Genomic DNA, 16,532 nt, shown 5'->3' with positions numbered 1-16,532 from the left:
ATTCGTACCTAGTCATGAGAACCTTCCGCCCATCTCTTGTATGGCTTCGTGAAGCAAACAAAAGTTTTTCACGTGGATATATAAGAACACATCATGGTCACCACTAACTATCATCTACCATGTCATCGACCAACGCTATGTCTACACCACTCTCACCCGATGATGTCTCTCGAAATATAGGCCGACTCACGACTGCGATTGGAGAGATAGCACAGTTGCTACTTGACGCATTTATGCCACCTATACCGTCAACACAGGTAGCAGAGACACAAGCCTATATGTCAGCAATTGTAAACGGATTTGTTCGTGCATTAGTACAAGGAACCAACAACGAGAACGAGCATTCATCACCATTGCAGCGACTTTACACCATGTTACAGCAAAATCAAATGATCGCACCTGCAACCCCTTCAGATGTCCGGGTGTCAGACGCACGGCTACTTGTTATTGTCGACAAGGCTGAAAGGTGGAGAGACTTGGTGCAAACGGTAGCGTTTGGGACCTCAGACGACCAAGAAGCCGCGTTGTTGGCGCTGAATTTGGATGAATAATCTTAGAAGATCCTGGTGTTGAGGACAATGAGATTGGCAGGAGGGGGGTTTGGGGTTATGGATGTGACAGAAGGGAATTAGACGAATGAATAGCAGCCAATATTGGCATAGGTAATACAGGTAGTTGGGATGCTGGATCGAACTCTCGATAGCTATAGGCTTGATGGTTACTCTGCTCTTCGTCACCAGTGGTCCACAATCGGTAATGCGTCCTGATCTTCCTAGCGACTTCCTTTCGATTTCCGCAATTACTGCACCTTCTTCGCCCCCGATGCAATCTCAATGTCCGCCAATGCAGCCTCTCGCCAGAACCAGACAGCGGCAAGCGTTGCGCCCGGGCCACCACCACCTGTCAGTGCCGCAATAACAAGAAAGCTCTCAAAGATATTTTCGAGCGTAGCCTCTCCGTTCCTCATCCGCTGCACATCGCACACCGCGACCCAAGACGGGATGATGTACATTAGTCCGATGATGAGCCAATCCCACTGGAAGATGAACAGCAAACCCCAATCAGCGTTCCTCTTCCAGGTATAGGTGCTGGGTAGGAAGACGCGGGCATACGTAACATCGGGGTCTGTCGATAGGGAAATGCCACGGATGGCGTACCAATGAGTTGCTACACAAAGAACGAAGAGGAGAGCGTAGAGAACTTTGAGATGTCGAACATCCGCATTCCTGTTGCTCGCGGTAACGGTTGTCGGGGTACCGGAGAGGGAGACGAGCCACATGGGGATGCCGCTAAGGATGGGTGTGAATTGCCAGAATGCTAGGAGCTTTTGCATCCTGTCTGCGCTTTGGTCGGGAAGGAACAATGCGACGGTGGGCACAACGTAGAATAGGAAAACGCCCGGTAAAATCACCCGCGCGTAAGGCAACGGGACAGTGCGTCCGCTCTCAAAGTAGGCTTTGGGCTGCGAGACGCGATGGAGGAGTAGCCACCAGATAGAGACGATGCAAGCTGCTCCAACATTCTGATAGACGAAGGCCCAGATGGAAATACTGCATAATGTCAGCTACCTTTGGTTTCGCCAAATCCTACATTTGCAGACTTACTATTTCAGCCAGCTATTCTGGTTTCGCTGCCGGTACGCCTCAACATTGTTGATTGTGACAAGGGCCGAGATTTGAATGAGGAAGTAGAGTTGTTGCCAATAATATGGCTCGTTCCATCGCATCGGGCCGGCTAGAAAGGCAGCCACCAGGAAAGACAGACCTTCGTCCACCAAGTGAATGCCCGTGTAGTCCTTCTTGATAGGCACACCATTTGGGAAAACGCCCGACGCTGCTGTTTCTAGAAAGCCCACAGGAATATCGTTCATCGCGGTCGTGATGCGCATGGTATAGAACCCGAGCGCGGCCAACACGGCCATGAGAGCCAGTAGCGCATTGTTGTTTGGGCGGCCGACGTTTGCTGTTGATGTTGCCATGCTGGGCTGTTGCTGACACTCAGGACACCTGTTGTGTAGTGGCAGACATGTTTGGTTTTATTCGTCGTCCCGCGTAAGTGCTCGGCTTCACTTGGCAAGCTTCGCCCTCCTATTAAACTCAATACGGAGAATACGGACACCTATTACTTGCGGGGCTTGCTTATGTAAAGCGGCTCAAGGCCCGGTGGGCCTATTGCTGCTTGGCCGTGGCTGTCTGAGCAACCTCTTCATCATCAGGCGATGCTGTAGCGTGCCGATGTTATCGCAAAGCAACGACGAGAAGATCACAGAACCCGGGGCGTTCGACGATGGTCCAATGCGGATGAAGGATGTCTCACGTGACCCAAGCGTGGTCGGAAAGCTGCGTTATGTGACCCTGGAAGGCTGCCGAGGTCGGTCCGCGCCGGACAGATCTATACGGGTTTTATCCGGAAAGCGAACTCATAGGTGAGACAAAAGTTTCCTATCGAATGGAGCGAATGTCGTTTTCTACTGTCCCTGGAGTGTTGTTCCAGGTAAGTATACCGAATGTATGGTTCGGGCCTTCCGGCTAAGCGGCACACTCGATGGCCGGAACGTGTTTCAACGGCGTTGGTGTTGATGGCCATCCGGTTTTTGACGTGACGTCAACGCACCGCTTCATGATATGCCTCCATCGATATTCCTTTTCGTAGAGCAACTTCCATGGTGCGAATAGAAGGAACAGCTGCATCTAACCCAAAAGAAAAGACGGCTCGCATGGTCTTGCGGGGTGATGTGCAGCAGTGGTACCTGCCAAGCACCCAACGCGATGAAGGCGGACGCGGAGGTGCCGAGATCGCGTCCTCCACGCGACGCTAGGGGAGTGATGTCATAGCATCCTTCCATCGCCTTTTGTCGCAAGCTGGAGCAAGCACCACCAAGAATCTCCGTCTTATGCATGGACGCCACCAGATCGAGTATGGCGCATCCAATTTATGATGCGCTCTCCAGCGCTATTACGCATTGGCGCCCTCCAAGTCTCGGAACCTTGGCTGCCAGGGTTTGACAGCGCGTCGCGTCTTCCCTCTTGTATGCTTGTCTCTCTTGTCAAACCTTGCCTGCATCCTCTTCCTTACTCCCATTCACAACGATACCCCAGAGCCCCTAAAAGGCCCGAAAGTCATACAAAATGGTTGGAGGCAGACGCAACGTTCTCAACAGCCACGACAACAGCAACGGCAATGTCAGCCGTCGCCACAATGTCGAACAGTTCAGCAAGTACCAGCGCGTCGACCTGGAAAGCGGATATGGAGCGATTACCCCCGTCAAGCCGAAGCGTAGATTTCGCGATGCGATTGAACAAACCGTCAAAGACAACCGCGCCAATGAAATGAAACAGAAGTTGATCGACAACATCGACCATGAAGCGCTCGAAATCTACAGGAAGAGTGACGAGAGCGTATGTTGCAAACGATCGAACTGCTTATACAGATGCTAACACCCAACCTCAGCTCAAATCTATAAAGAACAAGAAGGTACGCGGTTTCTACGAGGAGCAGAACGAGCGCCTAGACGACTGGGCCGAAGTCGACATGGTTGTTTCTTCACTCGCCGACGACATCGTCGATAGTATGAACCCGCGAGATGTCGATGGCGACGGCGTGGCAGAAGACCGGGGGCCATTGGGTAACAGCGGAGAGGACTTGGAACCTTTTCTACCCGAGGAGGAGCGCAACAAGCGAGCAAAGTCCGCTAAGCACGCGAGATGGGCGATCAATGTAGGTCCCAAACTTGAAGCAAGCCTTCACCAGCTAACATGGTACAGATCAACGTGATCGTAAATATCCTTCTCCTCGCGGCCAAGGGTGTAGCAGCCATCTGGTCTAGCTCCCTCTCCCTGATTGCATCCCTCGTCGATTCGGCCCTTGACTTGCTCTGCACCGTCATCATCTGGACTACCAACAAGCTTGTAAGCTGGCGTGTGGAGGGTTTGCGAAAGAAGTTTCCTATTGGCCGCCGACGCCTCGAACCAATCGGTATTCTGGTCTTCTCCATTCTCATGGTCATATCGTTCCTCCAGATTCTGCAAGAATCAGTCAAGAAGCTCTTACCAAGCGGCGATCACAGTGTGTCTCAATTGCCACCAGCTGCCATTTTCGCCATGGTGGCTACAATCGTTGTCAAGGGTACCATTTGGGTAGGATGCGCAAGGGTCAAGACAACACAAGTACAGGCTTTGGCCCAAGACTGCAAGACTGGTAGGCTCATTCCCTTCGCCTCTTGAAATGCAATAACTGACAAAATCAGACGTTATCTTTAACACGCTCTCCCTCTTGTTCCCGCTCATTGGAGGCCACGTCGGCGTCTGGTGGCTCGATCCCCTCGGCGCAGCTTGCCTTTCGCTTTTCATCATCTACGACTGGGCTTGCACTTGCTTCGAGAACGTCACCCGTTTGACCGGTGAGCAGGCCAGCGACCGTGTGGAGCGCAAGATGATGTACATGGCATACCGCTTCTCGCCCCTCGTCGAAGGCTTCAAGAGTCTGAAGTGCTACCATGCGGGTGATGGTGTCTGTGTTGAGATCGATGTGCTCATGAAAGAGGAGACGCCGTTGAGGAAATGCCATGACATTGCGGAGACCCTGCAGTATTGTCTGGAAGGTCTGAATGAGGTGGACCGCGCTTTTGTCACTATGGATTGTGAGTATCCTAATCGAGAGAAGAGTGGTTGTGAACACAACGCTAATATCCTGCAGACACTTCCCAAGGTCCTACAGGCCACGCCGGCAGCTAGATTTATGCATTTGGGCGATTCGCATTCGGCGCCGTCATTGGCTGGTCGCATAGCATACATGGCGTTCAGTCAGTATCGTACATACCTGTTTTGTTCTCATTATTTCCAGCGTCCTAGCATTCGATTTTTCAATGTTATGATCAATACAACTTCACAAAAACCACCAGTATCCCTCTACGTCATCGCCGCGTTTGCTGATCCACGCTATGGCCTTTTGTAGTTCGCGAGAAGCGCGTGACGTTCAACACACGAAACTGATGACCCAGTCAAAATAAAACATTGTGCTTGTTGACAAAGAGGCGAGAGTCGCAACGCTTGCCACCCTTCCGCAATACCTATCTGTCCCTGAAGACACAAGCGCCAGCGCACCCACACTCGACTCAGCTACAGTCCTTCACCGACGCTGGGGTTCCCCGAAATGAACCCGCTCACGTTCAGCGATCGCGACGATTTCCTCGCCCACGGGCTCGAGCGCGCCGAATGCAACATCTGTAGAGAACCATTCGACAACGCTCACTGGCCGCATCAAATTCGCGCATGTGGACATGTGTTCGGAAGGGTTTGCCTCGAGACGTGGCTGCAACGGTCGGACAGCAAGGGCACGTGTCCACAGTGCAGAAGCATTCTTTTTGGGGCGGAGTCTGACTCTGATTCTGACGAGGTCTTTCCTGTTTCTGATTCTGAAGATGACGAGGTCTTTCCTGTTTCGAATTCTGAAGATGGTTATTCTGAACGGGACTGGGAGAATGAATCTTATTACGAGTCCGTTGTTAACGATTACTCTGATTACGAACCCGACCCGCCAACTATGGCTGATCCACGCCATCAGTTTGAAGCCTTGCAGGACCGCCACTTGCGAGGTTGCCTACTGCGTCTGCTCAACATATGCGATTCCACTGGATTTCTGGTCAAGCTGTGGAAAGAGATGGCAAACGCTTTCGAGCCGGATGGACGAGAGATGTATGTGGACGCATGGCTTCCCCGTATCACTGGCCTCATCCGATATCTGCTCGAAGGGCTCGGCTTGCCGGACGACAACCGTGATCGCACCACCATGGCTCTGGAACTAGACGCCTACAAGGCACAAAGTCTTACCTTCTTGGGTTACACTCGCCCAAGGTTTACCTACTATCCATTTGTGCTACTCTCACGAAACATGATACAAATTGCACGCATATTCCCTCGCGGTGCCATCCCCGATCCGATCCTTTGGCGCGCCTTAATCTGCTTCGAGAGCTTAGGGAGATCGAATGCGAACGTTGCATTCTGCGATCTTCAACAATGCGACGAGCTTATGCTGACTCGAAGCACTGATCCAAATCCGGGCGAGAGAAGGTCTTACCATAAGTACGTTTGGCCTCGTACAGCAGCTCGCCTATATTTCCTTCTGGTCCTGATGGCGCAAGACTGCAAGTACAATCTCGAACCAGACGACGTCTACGATGCCAAAGATGTGGCGAGGTTATTACGGTCGCTCAACACGCCGGTTATGTCCGTGGGATCGTGGATGGATATGCCGGACGCAGCACCACAGACGCGCATCAGGAATGATATCTCGATGGATTTCTGCGAGCGCGCAGCTCGATTCCATCACGGAGCGCAGATCGGTAACCCACAAACCGTGCCTAGCAGAGAGCTAGCTGATCCGCGTACACGAAGGGGACTTATCTTCTGCCACATTAGAGGCTTCTGGCTAAGTGCTCATGCACCCGACACTACTGCTTACGACGCGACGGATGATCATATGCGGTTTGGGATTGAGCGAAGCTTTGCTGGGGCGTATGGCCATGACGATGGCTCTGAGGCAGGCGATAATTAGGCGTAAAAGTAGTCAAAGACAATAATTTTCTATTTGTCTTGACCGTCGCCGACATTCGATAGGAGGTGTGGAGTTCAATAGAGGGTCGGGTATGTTCTGATAGAATATGGAGAATGGCAGTTGGATATTGACCTCACCGGGAGAGGTGGAAGAAAAGACAACTTTCGTAATACAGCACAGTACAACATCGTTGTGACTATTCACACTATTTCATTCGCTGGGGTATCTCTAACCAAACACTCATGTAGCAAAAAAAACAAGTAAACAAAGCTAACTAAGAAAGGAGCTTCTCACCGGAAGACGCGAACCAGAAACAAGAACAGTAGATACACCAGAAAAAGACATTCATCCGAAGACACGATCTTTAAATCCCAAGAACTCAGTCACGACTCCGTTTTACGCGCTCGCTGCTCTCAGAGTCAGTAGGCCCTCGTGCACCCCTCTTCCTCGCAGCACGCTCTTCCTCTTCAGTGAGCTCAGCGGGCTCTTCTCGCAACCGCTTCAAATCTTGCTCATCGTCATCGTGCGGAATGTCAGCGAGGCTGCGCTTGCCCTTGAAGGGAACTGCCGCTTCTGCCCCACCAACGCAATCTGCGGCGGGGACTTGGCCCATAGCCGGATCCCGATCAGCCACCTGTTGAGCGACCAGACCCTTCATGTTGGCCATGTTGCTCCAATAGATCCCCCTCTCCTTCATATATTCCCGATACTTCGGAAGATTGTTCATTCTCGACCTATCCTCGAAGTACTGGCGCTCTTCCTTCTTTGCGAGATCCTTCATGTCATCCCAGCTGAGGGCGCCATCCCCATTCACCGCCTCCTTCAGCGCAAAGTTAGACGTTGAGATGCTTCGATAGAGCATCTCGAGAGGTTTCTGACGATGGGCGCAGCGTATAAACTCGGAGAGTGTCTCATTCTCCGCCTTCACGTCTTGTGCGGCCAGAGCTTCCATGCACCTCCAGACGATTTGTTCCTTACCGTGAGGATTTAAGTCGTCGTAAAGAGCTTGTATGATATCGACGGTCTTTTCCATGTCGATTTTGGGTCCCCCATTGCTATCGCGTCCTTTGAATCGGGGATGCTTGATGAGATAATCTATCATAACATCTATGTCCGATTGCTTCTGGAACGAGATATTAAATTGGCCTCGAAATTTCTTCAAGGCAGGGTTGTCGTCGTCGGGTTTACGCATGGCTAACCGTGCGTTACATAAGAGTCTGGAGAATCGCTCTTTGATCGACTCCGGCTCTGATGTCGTCGGCTCTTCTGGTATGAGAGCCTTCGGACCCGTCACAGAGGCGCCGACGATCGACGTCTGAGCTGCAGCGGGAGGACTAGCTGACTGCGCAGTAGCATTGGCAGCAGTCGGGGAGGAGCCAGTATCCTTTGTAGGATAGTTGCTGACTTTTGGGATGACAACACGCTCTCCTTTTGCGTATTTCTCCAGCTTGTTGAACTCTGCGTTATGCAACAGCTTATTCTTCATGGCGGATTCGAGAGCCTTGCCAAGCCCTCTCGCAGATGTTGCGTTGTTGACATAGTCAAGGATCTCGACCGGAATCCGGTTCGCCTGCCTCTCTTGAATCATCATTGGAAGAGCTTTTTGCAGAACGAGGTGAAGATCAGGAATCAACTCCAGCAGATAATCGACCTTGCCGTTCCACCAATGATTGCTTGTGTTTGCCTGGACTCTGGACCTCGCTCGTGATTCAGTAGTGCTCTCAGGCGGGGGCGCGTCAACCATGTTCTGCTCCTCGGTATCCACGCGACTGGTGACTTGGACATCGTCCATATCGTCCTGTTCAGTACCGGAAGTATCGCGAGTAGCTCGCGGTGACTCTATTCCGTCCATGATCTGGCTGAACTCTGGCCGCATGTTTTGAGAGTCGACCGGACGAGAATGAGTAGGTTCTGGGATGCAGACTTCCATCGCTTCGGTTTGCGATGCTGCTCCAAAGACGATTGACAGCTCACTGGTACTGACATCGCGGTTCGTGGTATCTGTCGAGTGTGTCGGTTGGAGAGCGGGGGGCTGGGTCTCATGTACACCAGCGGCGGCAACGTGGACGGCGCCGTTGTTATCGTTGCCGTCCTCGTTGGTGTATTCGGTAACGGGCAGATCTGTCGCACCGTCTTTATCCTCGGGGGCCCTTGTAGGCTCAATGGAGGATGGTTGCTCTGCCGAGACTGCACCATTAGGCGCTTTGACTTCAGCAGGAGTGCTCTTGTCGTCACCGACAACGTCGTGTAGTTCGGTGGAGTCTTCTACTCCGTCAATGGCTTGGTCAAACTCAGGAGACATTGGCGCCTCCGTGGTGAATGTGCTACAGCTGCTGACCGACGAGAATAGAGACACATCGTCGGACGAATTGTCAGACGAATCGTCGGAGAATTCCTCGTCGCTGGTGATGTCGGGTAGAGGAATATTACTGGCGTAATCAAGAACGGATACGACGCGGGGTGCATGGAGAAGTATGTGCTCTTCAGTTTTCGAAAGTGACGGAAGCGGCTTCTTGCTCGCGACGTCCAGATAGTACTCGTCAAAGGTTTGGTGAGGCTTCAAAACTTTGAAGGCGGTACACAGTTCTTCGAACGTGCACTTTGGGTTCTGGGTGACGTCCTTGTACTGCTTGGAGTGTCGCGGTGTGATAGCGGCAGAGCGGGAACGTGTCTGCTTGCCAAGGGACTCACGAGGAGTCTGCGTGGAGGTCTATTTCGCGTTAGTCTAGTGATCGCACATCAAACGGTGCAATTCTCACGGTGTTGTTGTCCGTCGGTGGTTGCGCGGCGCTCATTGCGTCCTGGACAGAAGCAACGACGACCGGTACCATCTTAGTGAGCGTCTGTTCCAGCGCGCCACCCTCATACATCGGGCGGAGCGCGGCGAGTAGGCGAGAGACGATGCGTTCCTCCATAGCCTCCAGATACTCAACCAACTGAGGGGACAAGGAGCCTTCAGGGGTGAAGACGGGGGCGGACTTTGTGGTAGCCATTGTAGGATGATACAGGTCAAAGGAAAAAGAGGTATCTGGCAGAGGAATTGAGTAGTATTGCAAGAAGCTGGGTCAGACTCGCGGTGTGATATGACGGAGCGGGGTAGTGTGACTGGAAGGTCGTGAGAGCGACGCTTTGGCCAAGATATTGCGTGCGACAGGGATCTATAAGGCTGCAGCGACTGAATACCGACTTTCATTAAGCCAGTGATTTGTATGCGTGACCGATCCCAGGTGAATGCGTCATAATGGCAAAACGTGCGAACGTGTACCACCCAAATTTGCATATTACAGGCGTAAAGATCCAGCAATGTCCAATCAGAGATAGCGCTCGTAGAATATCAGAAGTGCGAGGCACGAAGCTATGACTTGTCATCGACAATAGTAAGTCACCATACACAAGCGGCCATTAAAGCGATAGCTTCAAGAAAGGAAAGAGGGAGGAAAAGATGCAGACACATGTCTCTGACGTCAAGCCTTGGGATACCCGCGCATCTCACAGGCGAGACAGCGCTCGAGGATCGCGTCTTTGCCCTTTCTAGGCAGCCCTGAGATGATCAAAGGATAACCTTGTAGTAGAGATAGTGACGACGCCGATTTGTAGCTCGTAGGACGGTAGAAAACATGCTACTATTCTTGATCTGATTGCCGACGCACTGGAATACAAAAGAAGGTGCGATAGCCTTTGAAGACGCGATCCGCAGATGACATGGAATGAGACTGGTGATGTGTAAAGATAAACAGGACAATTAGAAACTTCCCGCTCACACACCTGCGTATGGGTGGCTTAGGGATAACTGTAGCCAGGCAGCTAGGATTTCAAGCACTTCGATCAAGATATCTAGGCTTAGACTCTCAACAGTGATCCATTGGCATGATGCCCTTCTTCTCCCGCTGCCTGACAAAGCGCGCTATGAGACGACGCGTGCGGCCCATTATCACTTCGCTTACGGCAACTCGATTATTCGGGCATTCTCAGGATGGAAATAGCGGCAACGAGTTGTAGGATCTGGGGATGGCGTCGTCGTGTGAAAGGTGTTTGAGATGGGGTGGCTGGAGAGACGCGTTGGAGTTTCGTTGTGGATCGAGTATTACGTCATATCTGAGTAATCATGTGTCCGTTCCTGACACGCGACGCGACGCGATCCTCATCCCACCGTCCATCGCGATGCACGTCGACCTACAACGCATACAAACAACCAAGCGCGCTTCCATGTGCAGACACTCATACTGTTCGCCAATTTTCGCGGCCTCTTTGGCCATCGCGTCTTGCCTGCTTCACTGCAGCATCCTTTGCCCCACCCCACGTTGATTATCAGTATAGCTTCGTAAAGCCTACAACCTTTGAAGTATAGGATTCAAACGATTTGTCTAACCTCTAGCTTTGGTTCGGCCTTCCTGAGTTAGATGGTCTCGAGAGGCTTAACATAGCGTTTCGGGCTGCCGCATAGGCTGGTAGGTGCTCGCTTCCATCTCCACGCAGCAGCCACGTCGATGTGTCAGCCAGCACAGCACGGTATCTTCACGATCTAGTACTCCGATACCCAGTATCGATTCGCGCGCCTTTTCTGACCTATCTGGTGTTGGCAGCCATACATGGCTAACACGTAACACAAAAATAGCGGTATGCGGTGACGCTAGACCAGATCCAACGATGCTTACACATGCTTACATTGCGCCGGTGGCTTCAATATCACACACTCCGTTCGGTCGATGGAAAGGTCGGGCTTATCATCTACGAAGTATAATGTGGTGTGTGGAACACTCGATCAAAGCTTCAAGTCCAGTTACATAGCAATCTCGACAAGATGGTGAACGTCACCAATGCCAATGGCATCACCGGCGCCAACTTCGACGTGTTCGGCACCAATCGCGTTCTTCCTCGGGCAATGACAGCTTTCACAGCCATCGCGTGGTACAACTCGATTGAGCTCATCATCCTCATCTTCGTCGTATTCAGACGGTACACTGGTCTATACTTCTGGAGTTTGATAGTTAACACACTTAGCATTGTGCCGTATGCGACAGGTAGGCAGAAGCTATTAGAGTTGCATTGGTGATGGCTAACTGAGTCTCCAGGTGCATGGATGAAACAAAACAGGGTTGCGCATGACCCTCGCCTTTACAATACGCTCCTTACGCTCGGATGGATATTGATGGTACCCGGACAATCCATGGTTCTGTACTCGCGCTTACACTTGATATCGCCGAACCTCCGGCTTCTGCGATTCATCTTTTGGGTCATCATTGTTTCAGCAGTATGCCTTTGCGTGCCGACCGTAGTCCTGAATCTACGATTGTTCACCAACCACCCCGAGCGATATCTCCGCGGCTACATGGTCATGGAAAAGATACAAATGACTATGTTCACCATCCAGGAGATCTCGATATCCTGCATCTACCTCTGGGAGACTCGCAAGCTGATGCGTGTAATCTTCGACGGAAAGGCTAGGAAGTGGATGTGGCAGCTCGTCGCAATGAGCATACTCCTGCTGATACTGGATATTGCGCTACTTACGACGGAATTTTTGAACCTCTACATGATACAGACGACTTTTAAATCCCTTGTTTACAGCTTCAAGCTTAAAACTGAGTTCGCAGTACTCAGTCAAATCGTTCGCGTCATCCAAGATCGTACGAACTCTAGCCGCTCAGACCTAACGCCCGCGTCGGATTTGGAGCGCCAACTCAACATCCGAGAACCAACGTCTAGTCAGGTGTCAGAAGTTGAGAGCTTGCAACACAATGTGCCAGTTGAATGGCGCTTGTCGAGAGAGGCCACATCATTGGTTTCACCAGTCGCGCTCACCATGGCGAAGGGACATGAAGTCAAAAGCGCTAGCTGCAGTGTCGTATCTATCGACGCGATGTATCCCGGGATGTTGGGACGATAGCGCGATAGGCATCTTTTGGTCGAGTGGACAATAGAGGCTGATCGGCGTGAGGGATACGACTTGGGACTTGCGGCAGTTACGTATAGAAGGCTCCTGGTTCGGTGAGCATTGACGCGCGCTGCACCTGCTCTCAGCAAAGGTATCACCTATATCCACACGCGACTGGAGCAGACTGCAGTGTGCTTCATACCTTTGACCTTAGCAACGCTTCTTTGGCGTTGCCAAGTCATCATACCGCGTCCAAGCTCTTTCTCTAGGTGGCGAGTTACGTCCTCGAGTTGAGCAAACCTGGTGAAGCTCCAGTCCGACATATCCGTAGCCTACGGCTGCTCAGTGAGAACACGAATGATGCACAGCTGAACCAGGAGGTCGGAGAGCTTTGTCTCGAGAATATGGCGATTGGCGCGCATGAGATCGCAGTGCATCCAGAGAGTTGGTGGTACTATTGAAGAAGGTACGACGAGCATGTCACTATTAAAAGGTCGGACACATTTTGAGGGGGAAATGATCTAGTAGACTGATGCGAAGGCTCTTCACATAAGATGGAGGCTATAATGAAACTTTGGATTTGCTTTGTTTTGGTGGCCCGATACCGAACCTCGACATAAATGTGATGATGAACTTTGGATAGCCTGTGCGCATTCTTTGCGGCGTGTGAGTCTCAGACTCGAACGTTGAGAAATGTAGCCATGCATGCAGAACTGGAACGAATAAACCAAATAGAAAGAAAAGAAACCCATCGCAACGAGAAGTAAAGCACCTCTGCACGCGTGTGTGGATGTGTCGCACGATCTGCAACCCTCCCTCGGCCAACTTTTCCGTTCCTAGCGTCTTTTCCCACTCAAGCCAACTTGAACACACCACCATGCCAGCCATATACCCTCTGAAGCCTCCTGCCAAAACGCCGGGCCATGATGTAGGGGATACTGCTATCGGGATGTGGCTCATGAAACTGGATGCCACGAGCGACATCCGTAGAAACACTAGGAGTAAACTGCCAGGCTGAGCCTTGAAGCTTTTCCGCAGAGAAGCCGGCTCGAATCATAGCGCGCTTGAAGTCGTCCCACTTGATCGCTTTCGGTGTCTCTCCAAGATCTGAAAGAGGGACATGAAAGAGGGTCTTGAACACCTTGTGGGCACGCTTGTCGACGCAGTAGATTCTCTCGGGCTTCTTCTCGGGGCTTGGATGGCCGATCTCGTGAACTTGAGTCATCGGCGTGATGCCCACAGGAGCATGGTAGCGCTTCTTTCGCTTGGCACTACCCCGTGTGACCGGCTTATCGAAGGTTCCGGTAATCTGTAGTGCGACATCGTGGTCGTAGTTGCTGATGGCTTTGTACTCGATGCTTTTGAAGCACTCTGTGGGAACGCTTGGGCCAGTCCACGGAGCAGTTCGGCGCATCTCACCACCCTCCAGGAGGCATCGACGTACCACTTCATCTTGCGCAACACCCGTCCTGCGCTCGTAGAAAGAGTCGATACAACTCCAGAACTTGTCAAGATTTGATTCCGAGTCTCGCATCGTCTTCACGCTCTGAGCGTTTCGCGGCTTATCGATGGGATAGCGTAGCTTTCCTCGCGCTGGGTTGACCAAATAGACGGGTACGTTATAGGCATAGATGTAATAAGCCCAATTTATCGAGAAGGCTCCCTTGTTCGACTCTGTGGCTTTCATACCGGATGTGCAAAGTAACATCCAGATTTCCGATGACTTCTTCCATAACTCAATCTGATGAAGACACTCTTCGACAATGGAGAGCTGGCTGATGAGAGACGACAAAGGGGCGGTAAGCATAGCGCGCGCGCTTTGATGTTTGCGTGAAAGAGTGTCTAGACGGTCCAATGTGGCGTGTAGATCAATGTCAACGTTGAGTTTCTCACCCCCAGACATCTCTGCAAAGCCATTGATGTTCTTCCGAGAGTCGTTTTGACTGAAAGCCAGCAGACGATGAAACACGCTCAGCATCCATGCTTCGCCCTCCGTTGGAAGTGTGTCTCCTCCTGCGATGGCGATCTGTGTATATGGACCATCTCCTGATCCAGAAACTATGCGTTCATAGTAGTTCCGCATCGTGGGTGACGCCATACTGGTGCTAGTGACGTCTCCCAAGAGGCAACTTCGGGCGCGCTCAAGTAGCGCCTCCAGATCAAGGACACTCTGTAGCTGATTCTGGGTAGCGGTACCGTTCTGGGCGTGCAGGCAAAGCTGATCTAGTCTTGCCGAGACTTCGGACCACATTATCAGCCTCTGGTATGACTGTGAGATTATGTGACCTGTGACACCCATAAGAAACTCTGGAGTATCAACAGATTGATCGATTCGACCACATGCATCCGGGATAAGCTCACGGCTGTGTTCCGAATTGTCGATAATTGTGTCCGCAAGATAGGAGGGATCTTCTCGTAGAGACAGTACATGATCCTTAGCTTCGCTGTACATCGCGTTGACGTAGCCTCGAAGTCTGGCAAGTTCCAGATCCCCTCGCTTGATATAGGGCGCTATCGCGATGGTGTCGGCGAGATTGACATGACTGCCATCCACTGGCAAGAGGATTTCTGAGACTGGCGGCTCTTCCAAGACTGGTCCGGACAGCATCTCCTCCTCTGTCATGTCGTGCAAGATGTATCGGCAACATGAAACCAGAAATCTCATGATGCGCTGCTGCATTTTCAACATCTGCAAGCCTTGAATGAGATCGCAATGAATCATCTCCCCGTCGACTTGACCACAGCAGCCATGGACTCTCCGAACTTGGCCATATACTGTAGGGTCGTTATTGGGCATGAAGTGTACAGTCGCCAACATCTCACGCGGCTTACAACTGGAACATAGGACGCCATACTGAGAGAAAGCAACCTCACCCGTCGCAAAGGTCCATGGTAGATTGCGGGCCCTCGAGTTCAGGTAGATGAGTAAGGACTTCGGCTTCGTAAGATCCTCCAGATTGATGAATGGCCAAAGCATTACGTCGACGTGTTCCTTGGGCTTCGGACCAGCGCCCTCTTCGAACAACATATTTTGGTGTCGCCAAGCGAAGTCCGGTTGGTGCTCCATAGCGATTGTTGGGCAGGCAGCTCGCAGAATCTCACTTCTTTGAGCGACCGACTTCTTGCTCCATCTCTTCCTAATCAATGGTTCGTGTCGAACCATAGTGTTGTTGAGAAGCTTGTAATCAGAGCAGATGTTCTCGGCGAGAGCAGAGGCGTGCGATTGCGACTGTGCGATCATAACCGGCGTGAAGGTGTCCGCGTCATGAAGTTTCTTCACATGCCTGTTCAACTTCGCGGTGTCGATACTGTCAAAACTGGTTAGTCTGGCCAATGAACCCTTTCGATGAACTTACTACGCTAGATTGCGCGGCAAGACCGTCGGCTCCACCATCTTTGCGCTCGCTTTTTGTAGGTCGCAAGAGGTAGAGTAGAAGTTTTGGCATGCGAAAAGTGGACTAAAGGCGATGACGGGCGCGGAAGGCGATAGTCAAGGTGAGCGAGATTTACAGGGTCTGGCAAGTACAGGTGAAGGTGGCTTCGTTGCGGTATCGTCGCAAACATGATCGCAAGCCCAATCTGCAGGTGAGAGCAAACTTGCTGACTGAGTGCACAATTTCAGCACCATGCCGAACTTGCTCATGATTGGACATGATGATCTTCGAGACAACAGCCGGCTGGCAAAAGAGGGAAATTTCTCAGGATACATAGAGTTATATGCAACCTGCAAGAACTTAAGCGAGTGCTGAAGATGCGGCTTTTCAACGAAGAAACTCGGTCCATCAATAGGGCTTAGAATGCATATCCTCTCTTATACATGAATGAAGGTATGCGTACGCTTCCAGGTGCGCGTAATGACCAGATAAGACATGTTCATGGTGAGTATAGAGGGTCTCGCATGACGTTGGTTCAGGTGAGACGATGTCGTTGAAGTTCGAGAGCGCGGAGAGTTCGCTGACCCAAAGAGGTACGCAGCCCGTTACCTGCTCTTCAGATAATCTTAACTTGTCGTATGGGTAGCGCGTCGATGAAATTTCTGAGTATCTGCTCAGCTTCTACCCCGTACGTTTCCGCTTCGGTTTTCATTCTGAGTTCGAGAACTCCC

The 16,532-nt window shown here is 51.5% G+C and overlaps 6 protein-coding genes across 6 annotated transcripts; 3 read left to right on the top strand and 3 right to left on the bottom strand.

Annotated features, from left to right (window-relative positions):
• Positions 1-799: 799 nt before the first annotated feature.
• On the bottom strand, positions 800-1,978 carry J4E87_005343 (uncharacterized protein; the record flags this gene model as incomplete). The annotated part of the gene is made up of 2 exons (XM_049376956.1): positions 800-1,550; positions 1,641-1,978. 2 exons carry the CDS (start codon positions 1,976-1,978, stop codon positions 800-802), a joined length of 1,089 nt encoding a protein of 362 aa, XP_049233181.1.
• Positions 1,979-3,128: 1,150 nt separating this feature from the next.
• J4E87_005342 (uncharacterized protein) lies at positions 3,129-4,733 on the top strand (the record flags this gene model as incomplete). Its single annotated transcript, XM_049376955.1, has 5 exons — positions 3,129-3,398; positions 3,451-3,717; positions 3,765-4,197; positions 4,247-4,639; positions 4,696-4,733. The coding sequence occupies 5 exons, from the start codon at positions 3,129-3,131 to the stop codon at positions 4,731-4,733; spliced, it is 1,401 nt and encodes a 466-aa protein (XP_049233180.1).
• Positions 4,734-5,541: 808 nt separating this feature from the next.
• On the top strand, positions 5,542-6,552 carry J4E87_005341 (uncharacterized protein; the record flags this gene model as incomplete). The annotated part of the gene is made up of 1 exon (XM_049376954.1): positions 5,542-6,552. The coding sequence occupies one exon, from the start codon at positions 5,542-5,544 to the stop codon at positions 6,550-6,552; it is 1,011 nt and encodes a 336-aa protein (XP_049233179.1).
• Positions 6,553-6,931: 379 nt separating this feature from the next.
• J4E87_005340 (uncharacterized protein) lies at positions 6,932-9,545 on the bottom strand (the record flags this gene model as incomplete). Its single annotated transcript, XM_049376953.1, has 2 exons — positions 6,932-9,262; positions 9,312-9,545. The coding sequence occupies 2 exons, from the start codon at positions 9,543-9,545 to the stop codon at positions 6,932-6,934; spliced, it is 2,565 nt and encodes an 854-aa protein (XP_049233178.1).
• A 1,808-nt stretch (positions 9,546-11,353) lies between these two features.
• J4E87_005339 (uncharacterized protein) lies at positions 11,354-12,439 on the top strand (the record flags this gene model as incomplete). Its single annotated transcript, XM_049376952.1, has 3 exons — positions 11,354-11,508; positions 11,554-11,573; positions 11,625-12,439. The coding sequence occupies 3 exons, from the start codon at positions 11,354-11,356 to the stop codon at positions 12,437-12,439; spliced, it is 990 nt and encodes a 329-aa protein (XP_049233177.1).
• An 841-nt stretch (positions 12,440-13,280) lies between these two features.
• J4E87_005338 (uncharacterized protein) lies at positions 13,281-15,668 on the bottom strand (the record flags this gene model as incomplete). Its single annotated transcript, XM_049376951.1, has 1 exon — positions 13,281-15,668. The coding sequence occupies one exon, from the start codon at positions 15,666-15,668 to the stop codon at positions 13,281-13,283; it is 2,388 nt and encodes a 795-aa protein (XP_049233176.1).
• Positions 15,669-16,532: the final 864 nt, after the last annotated feature.

This window comes from Alternaria ethzedia (genome assembly GCF_023757985.1).
Source record: "Alternaria ethzedia strain BMP 0044 chromosome Unknown scaffold_11, whole genome shotgun sequence".
In the NCBI taxonomy this organism is placed as follows: domain Eukaryota; kingdom Fungi; phylum Ascomycota; class Dothideomycetes; order Pleosporales; family Pleosporaceae; genus Alternaria; species Alternaria ethzedia.
Note: the sequence above shows the minus strand (reverse complement) of the source record. Positions and strands in the feature narration are given on the sequence as shown.